The sequence below is a fragment of the Montipora capricornis genome, chromosome 6, assembly GCF_036669925.1.
Source record: "Montipora capricornis isolate CH-2021 chromosome 6, ASM3666992v2, whole genome shotgun sequence".
Lineage (NCBI taxonomy): Eukaryota > Metazoa > Cnidaria > Anthozoa > Scleractinia > Acroporidae > Montipora > Montipora capricornis.
Window position 1 is genome coordinate 8,379,524 of NC_090888.1, and position 7,500 is coordinate 8,387,023.

Here is a 7,500-nt window from a genome sequence, read left to right on the forward strand (position 1 = left end):
TGGTGAAATCTGCCATTTTTGCCCTTGCCTGCTAAAAATATTTTAAATTTTGGGCGTGTTATTTGCTGTTTGCAGTAAACGAAATGCTAATGTTCGAAAAAACGGATACTCTAGCAGGCTAATTATTACCTAATTATAAACAACTTCTGAAACCTCAAGCCATTGTCTTCATTTGTTATTTGAGTTATTTCCGTCCATGTTCAGTTTCCGAATAGTTAAATAACTAAGAGCGCGTCACTAGAGAGATTTAGCATAGCATTTACGGCAAAACGGCAAAGATCAAGCTGTGAAATTTGCGTTTTCCCAAAAGCCCGAGAGACCTGTTTGATTCTAGCTGGTTTCTTTCCCGAAAGAAAAAGACATCGAAATTTTCATGTTTTTATGCCAAACAACATCCTGTCGATAGATAGATAGATAGATAGATAGATAGATAGATAGATAGATAGATAGATAGATAGATCTTTTTCTGAATCCAGTTCTCCTGATCCGAGAACAAGAATTAGAAGACTACCATTGAACCGACCATTTTACTTTAATTACAATTTAATTTGTTCATAGGAATTCGAAGATTGTTATTTCTACCTTTTCACTTTTCCGTCTCCAAGCAAAATGCGTATGCACGCAAAATATCACCCGGGCCCATTCCACTAAGCATATACGAAGGCGAGGTCGCTTTAACAATTGTCTCTCTTTTTTGTAAAGCTAAAGAAATGTTTGAGAATCACTCTGGCTAACGAAGCCCAATGTTTCGTTACGTTAATTTGTTTGTAATTTCAAGAGCTCGAACATGATATTCAGAGGATGTCAGGCGATTTTTGTTTCATGAACACACGCCTTACGCGTTCAATATCGATCACAAAAAACGGAAAGTAAGAGCTGTTCCCTTTGATCTAGTTAAAGTGCCCCTGTGACCAAAAAATCAATTCATATTTTTCTTTGGATTTCAAAACTATGTTAACAAAACACTAAGTGACCCACGTTCTAAGCCTTGATTTCAAAAAGACACCTCTTTATTTTAACTGTAATTTTCCTATTTAATGGTCCGCCATTACTAACATTATGTTCTTGAGAGAGCTGGATCGAGGAGAAAATGACGTCAAAGGCTCACTAGTTTAAGAATGCAATACGTGTGTACGCCGCAGAATTAATATGCAGCACGGGGGTTTTCGGCTTTCAGACTTTTAAACTCACGCTTTGCATATATAATAAGCTGCGTTCACACGGTGAAATTTTAAGCTAGTGAGCCTCTGACGTCCCTTTTCCCTGGATCCAACCGTTTGAGGTCCAATCGGTCAGTTTTGAACGCAATCTGATTCAGGAATATGATTATGAATTGATTTTTTGGTTACAGGGGCACTTTAAATTACAGAAACTAAATTTTGCAGTGTTTTCAGTCATACTTTCGACTGTTATTTGGTTCTGCAAGAGGGCGTTGTTTGATATTCGTTAAAAATAAAATCTTGTGGATGTTTTTCGTTTGTTATGTATCGTTAAAAACCATAATTTCAAACAAGGTTCTCTTTTTTGGAACTAAAATAATTGAACAAGGTTTAGGAATCTTTCGAAGTTGTTGAAGATCGCTTTAAGTTTGTTTGGACAAAAATGACCACAGAGTTGTTTCGAAATATTCCATAGTTTAGGCTCAGTTCACACTTATGCGTTTTCGGAAACCTCAGTTTAAACGAATAAAATCGTGTTGCGTCTGCAGTAGCGATTTCAAGGGATAAAACGGTTTTTGTCGCTAGCTTTTCTTAAATCTTACCAATTTATGAATATGAATTTAATGTGAGCAGTATTTGGCTCCAGGCAGGCAATCAGCGTTGAAAATAACTGCAAGATCTCGCGCAATGTGACTGAGATCGAGTTTGTGCTTTAACTCGCAAGTGAAACTGGGACATGCAAATTCCAGACGTGAGCGTTTTCGAAAATGCACGTTTTGGATCCCTGAACTTCCTTTTCCACAGACATGCCAACTCGTTTGCATTCTTATTATGGACAAAAGCCGAAAACAGATACAATCATGGGTTTTCAACTGATAACTCCCTGGACTGGACGGGGCCTGTGTATTATTGCTACGTCACAAAGAGTTTAACCCTCCTGATAAGTGAGTTATGATGCCAACACAACTTTGCTTTCTAAAGACAGCTATGAATTAACAAGACAAAATGATCAACAAACAGTTTTCCCAGTCAAAAATTTGGAATGATTTCCGCACAGGTCCCTACTTCATTATGCATGCAGGACAAATTAATTATGCATTCGTGCTATTGTTTTGAAGAACAATACGTATGCCCAAGGGTATCGAATATATACATGGCTAATTTGTAGCCATGTACTCTCTCTCTCTCACCATGTTTGTTTCTTTTCATCCCAGCTTTCCTCTTTCGATTCCTTTGTCCTGTCTTTCTATTCGAGATTCCGCTCGGATTTTTCTGTCCTTTTTTTGTCTCCCGCAGTCTGCCTTGAACTCCGTACCACTGTAAACCTCTGGATTACTTGTCCCTCTTCTAGACCACTGAGCTAACGTGCGGAGTTGCACACCTTGATAATGATATTTCTTTGGAATTCTGGACGACAATTTACATAACAATGATAAGTAATTATGTACGCGTGCCGTGCCGACCACCTACAAATGCATTGATTTTGCTTGACCTTTAATAATGCTAACCGTAACCGTAATTAGAACTGAAGACACTCTTTAGGCTTAAGGTTGATCCCAGTAAAATTCTTTTGGAGGTTAATCGAGTATTTCTGTGAATGTGTGACTTGCTTGTTTTTTCATACCTCGTGCTGCACACTTAAAAGCACACTGCACGGAAGAGTTACTGTATACCTCCTTGTGATTGGGGCATCCTTTATGAGAATTTTTTATGCACGAGTTATTGCAGTATAAAATCTTTGAGTGGACGTTAACCCCTCTCGGATCAAACTGTGAATTTTAAAACTAGAATGGCCGCCGCTCAAGAGACAAATTTAAACTTATGGGAACTATCAAGACTTCTAGCCGATCACGAGCAGTGCATAGAGTGGTGCAAAGAGCACAATCTACTATCGTCGTCAATGAAATGCCCTAAACTTGAGTGCGGAAACGCACTCAAATGGCAAAAACGAACTGCATCGGGAGATGGATTTGTTTGGCGATGCTCTAGAAAAAAACTGCAATGGACAAGCTTCAATCCGCCAGAAGTCATGGTTTTCTGGTAGAAAGCTTTCCCTCGAAAAATACTAGCCCTAACTTACGCTTGGGTGCATAAATTCACCACAACAAAAGCAGTGCACGAAACGGTGATAGATTGGTATAACTATTGCCGGGAGGTTTGAGCAGACAGATTAATGAAACAACATGCGAGGCCAATAGGCGGTCTTGGTAGAACTGTTGAGATTGATGAGTCCAAGTTTGGCAAGATGAAGTATCACAAAGGTCGCTACATCGAAGGACAGTGGATCTTTAGTGGCATTTGCCATGAAACCAAGGCCTGCTTCCTTATTCCGGTAGAGCGCAGGGATAAAGAGAAAATCTTGCCAATTATCCGCGCTCAAATGTTGCGTGGAACACGCGTGATGAGCGACATGTGGAAAGCTTACGATTGCCTACAAGGCGAGGGCTATCATCACCTCACAGTTTCCCATCGCCTAAACGTCGTCGACCCAGACACGCGTGCCCACATGCAGAGCATTGAAAATACATGGTGGGGAGTGAAACAGTGCGAAGTATGCCTCGTACAGGAATATCCGTGGATCTGCTCGAAAGCTACCTACAGGAGTGGTTGTGGCGTCAGAAAAACAAAAGTGATCCATTCGGAAACATCATTGAGCATATCGCTGATTTGTACAATGTGCGATAAAGAGCCCTCTCTATGCACCGCTCGTGATTCGGCTGAACGAGCCGTGCATTATACAGGAAAGAAAACAAACCCTCACTTTGCAGTGCTTTGGTGAACTGACAAAGAGACTAAAAACAATTTTAAGAGCAAAAAGAAGGTAGGCATTCAAGTTCTACTAACTTTTATTTGGTGCGTTTGTTTTGTGTATGAGAATCTGAACCGTATTTGTACAAAGATTTCTTAAAACTACACTTCTTGCGCTTATTTGAAAATTGACAAATGGCTAAAATTGCAGGAAAAGTGCAAAAATTAAGTTGAAAATGTTCGATTTTCCGCATTTCAGTCAGAAATTCTACCGATCTTTTTTGAAGTCCATACAGACTTAGAAAAAAAACCGCTAAGAAGAATCAACAAAGCGCTACAGTTCCAACGGACGTCTATTGTTATTGCTATTGTTTTCTTGAAACAAAGGACCGTATGCATCATGAAGTAGGGACCTGTGCGGAAATCTTGCCATAGTTTTCTCTCCTAAGAGCAAAATTATTGGCAGCTTCTGCAGGTACCGGAGCACAAATTACGTAAAACAAAAGAAACAAAGACAGAAAACAAAATAACTGCAAAGACTAATCTCAAGTGACCAAAAACACAATGCTTTCCGGTACCTGCAGAAAGACCCAAATTATTGTTGATTCCAATAAAATTTATGGCAGGAGATAATGAGTCTGGCTACTCAAAGTCAGAATTTTCTCCTAACAGTGATTCGTCTTCAAGGGGCAGATTCTCAGAAGGACCTTGATCTGCACTATAACTTCGCTTTCTCTTTGTTGGCTTTTTCTCTTTGTTCTCTGTAGATCTGAACTTTGGAGCAGGTCTTTGAGGTTTACTATCACAATCATACCCTTTCATGTACAAAGTTGGTGTGGGACATTGAGAGGTTCTATAACCTTGAACAAAATGTTTTGAACAGACCTTCGTACTTGTTGTAACCTTGAATTGATCACGATTAATAGCTCTAGCCCACAACAAAACATCTTTCTTATTCTTAGACGAGTAGAACCTTAATATTCCAACGTGAGGAAGAATCGTTTGCTTTTCTGGGTACCTTGGATCGTTGTCACAACCCCACACAGCACAGTGATCGCCACCAGGCATAATTCCAATATTATATAATTATGTCACAGACCTTCAAAATATACCACAAGGAGCCTGTACACAACTGAAAAGGCTTTATTGGGTTATTTTCTCTCGATTTATACCTAATCTTGTGATATTTTTGACCATTACACGATGTTAATTTCGCAATAAACATTACGCAAGCAAAGAGGTTTTTTGGTAGATCTTGTCACATATTTCACGGTTATTCTAACAAAAACGTACATTTTCCGCATCTCAACATTCCCCAAGTCCATTTGCGATAAAAATACGGCGAAAAAGTGTTGATTTCTCTCCAAAATCCCTTTTTTTGCACGTGGAAACAGCTTTTTGCCATACATTCCCTTCTACCGACTAGCAATATTTGCCCCCTGGCGATTCCAGAGTTCTTTGCGCATAACATGGGTATCTGATTACTGGCAAATCATTCATTACGCGATCTAGACATAAATGAAAAAGACACAGATGTACGATGAATGCCGACTCAGACATATTCGGCATGACTCGAGTGTACTCGGAAAATAATCCGAGTCCTTGTCGAAGCTATGACTTTCCGATTACTAGTACGGATTCCTGTGATTTCTGCCAGTGTTACCGCTGGACGTTTCCGTGAATCACTTTTATCCCATCTTGGTATTTCATTCCCAGACTCCCCCGCGATTGGCCATTTCCTCCGCTGTGACAATCAGGATGCTGTTTACGAGGAGTGCCTCCTTACGACCAGGCACTCGGTCCTCGTACCGCTAAGGGGCACCTCCTTCAGGTGAGCCAAGGTTCATAGTTTCTTAGCCAAGAATGAAAAATCCACTTATTATATTGACGAAGAATTGAAATTTCGTACAGTTGTTCCAGACCTTTATGGTGGCTCAAGCCAGTTTCAAAGCTTTCAAGAAGCGTTCTTATTAGACTGTTTGGCACTACAACGCTGTAACACGTGTTAGCAATGTTATGGTATCGTAAGAAAACACCAATTATTGCTGAACAAGATATGCAGTCATTGTGACGTAATAAGTCAAAGTGTCAAGGGGAAAGCCCTGTAATAACACCCTTTATTTTCTCTTAACTTGCACATATCTCAAAAACAAACCCGATGACTCCATTTTTTATTGCACAAAAGTGATCAGACGGCCAAGATGAAACTCTCTGCCAAGTTTAAAAGAATTCTGTTCAGCGGATTCAGAGCCACTTTAAATCTGTGGTTTTTTTAAGGTGGCTCCGATTCTGTAGTACAGACTTTTTTAAACTTTGCAGACAGTTTCATCTTGGTCTTCTGATCACTTTCCAGCAATGAAAAATGGGGGTCACGGGGTTCGTTTTTGAGATATGCGCAAAGGATGTTTTTGCTGGGCTTTCCCACTCACAATAATGACTGCATCTCGTTCAGCAATAATAGATGTTTCACAAGGTACCACAACATTGTTGTTACGTGATACAGTGTATCTGGGAAAGGGGTCTGAGAAAGGGAAGATACACCCTCGTCACCAATGGATTTGTGAAACAAGGACGTGTTTGCAGTGAGGGCTAGGGAAAGGAAAGTAGAACCTTCATCAACAATGGAGTTTGAAGATAAATCCAAAGTAGTAAGGTGAGTGTTTACTGCGAGGGCCTGGAAAAGGAAAGCAACACACTCGGCACCAATGGGGGTGTAAGACAAACTCAAAGTAGTAAGAGAGGTGTTTACTGTGAGGACCTGGGAAAGGAAAGCAACACACTCGGCACCAATGGGGGTGTAAGACAAACTCAAAGTAGTAAGAGAGGTGTTTACTGCGAGAGCCTGGGAAAGGAAAGCAACACACTCGGCACCAATGGGGGTGTAAGACAAACTCAAAGTAGTAAGAGAGGTTTTTACTGTAAAGGCCTGGGAAAGGAAAGCAACACACTCGGCACCAATGGGGGTGTAAGACAAACTCAAAGTAGTAAGAGAGGTGTTTACTGTGAGGACCTAGGAAAGGAAAGCAACACACTCGGCACCTATTGGGGTGTAAGACATACTCAAAGTAGTAAGAGAGGTGTTTACTGCGAAGGCCTGGGAAAGGAAAGCAACACACTCGGCACCAATGGGGGTGTAAGACAAACTCAAAGTAGTAAGAGAGGTGTTTACTGCGAGGGCCTGGGAAAGGAAAGCAACACACTCGGCACCAATGGGGGTGTAAGACAAACTCAAAGTAGTAAGAGAGGTGTTTACTGCGAGGGCCTGGGAAAGGAAAGCAACACACTCGGCACCAATGGGGGTGTAAGACAAACTCAAAGTAGTAAGAGAGGTGTTTACTGCGAGGGCCTGGGAAAGGAAAGCAACACACTCGGCACCAATGGGGGTGTAAAACAAACTCAAAGTAGTAAGAGAGGTGTTTACTGTGAGGACCTGGGAAAGGAAAGCAACACACTCGGCACCAATGGGGGTGCAAGACAAACTCAAAGTAGTAAGAGAGGTGTTTACTGCGAGGGCCTGGGAAAGGAAAGCAACACACTCGGCACCAATGGGGGTGTAAGACAAACTCAAAGTAGTAAGAGAGGTGTTTACTGT

The 7,500-nt window shown here is 40.9% G+C and overlaps 2 protein-coding genes across 2 annotated transcripts in view; one reads left to right on the forward strand and one right to left on the reverse strand.

The window, feature by feature from the left end:
• Positions 1 to 4,550: 4,550 nt before the first annotated feature.
• Positions 4,551 to 4,976, reverse strand: LOC138053169 (uncharacterized). The gene has a single exon (XM_068899833.1). The coding sequence runs from the start codon at positions 4,974 to 4,976 to the stop codon at positions 4,551 to 4,553; it is 426 nt and encodes a 141-aa protein (XP_068755934.1).
• A 545-nt stretch (positions 4,977 to 5,521) lies between these two features.
• Positions 5,522 to 7,500, forward strand: part of LOC138053170 (zinc finger protein 676-like) — a 2,606-nt gene continuing 627 nt past the window's right edge. Inside the window, exons 1-2 of the mRNA XM_068899834.1 lie at positions 5,522 to 5,739; positions 6,558 to 7,500. The exon at positions 6,558 to 7,500 is cut by the window's right edge and continues 627 nt beyond it. Of these exons, the coding sequence (XP_068755935.1) occupies positions 5,522 to 5,739; positions 6,558 to 7,500 (1,161 nt within the window). The remainder of the gene's footprint in view (positions 5,740 to 6,557) is intronic.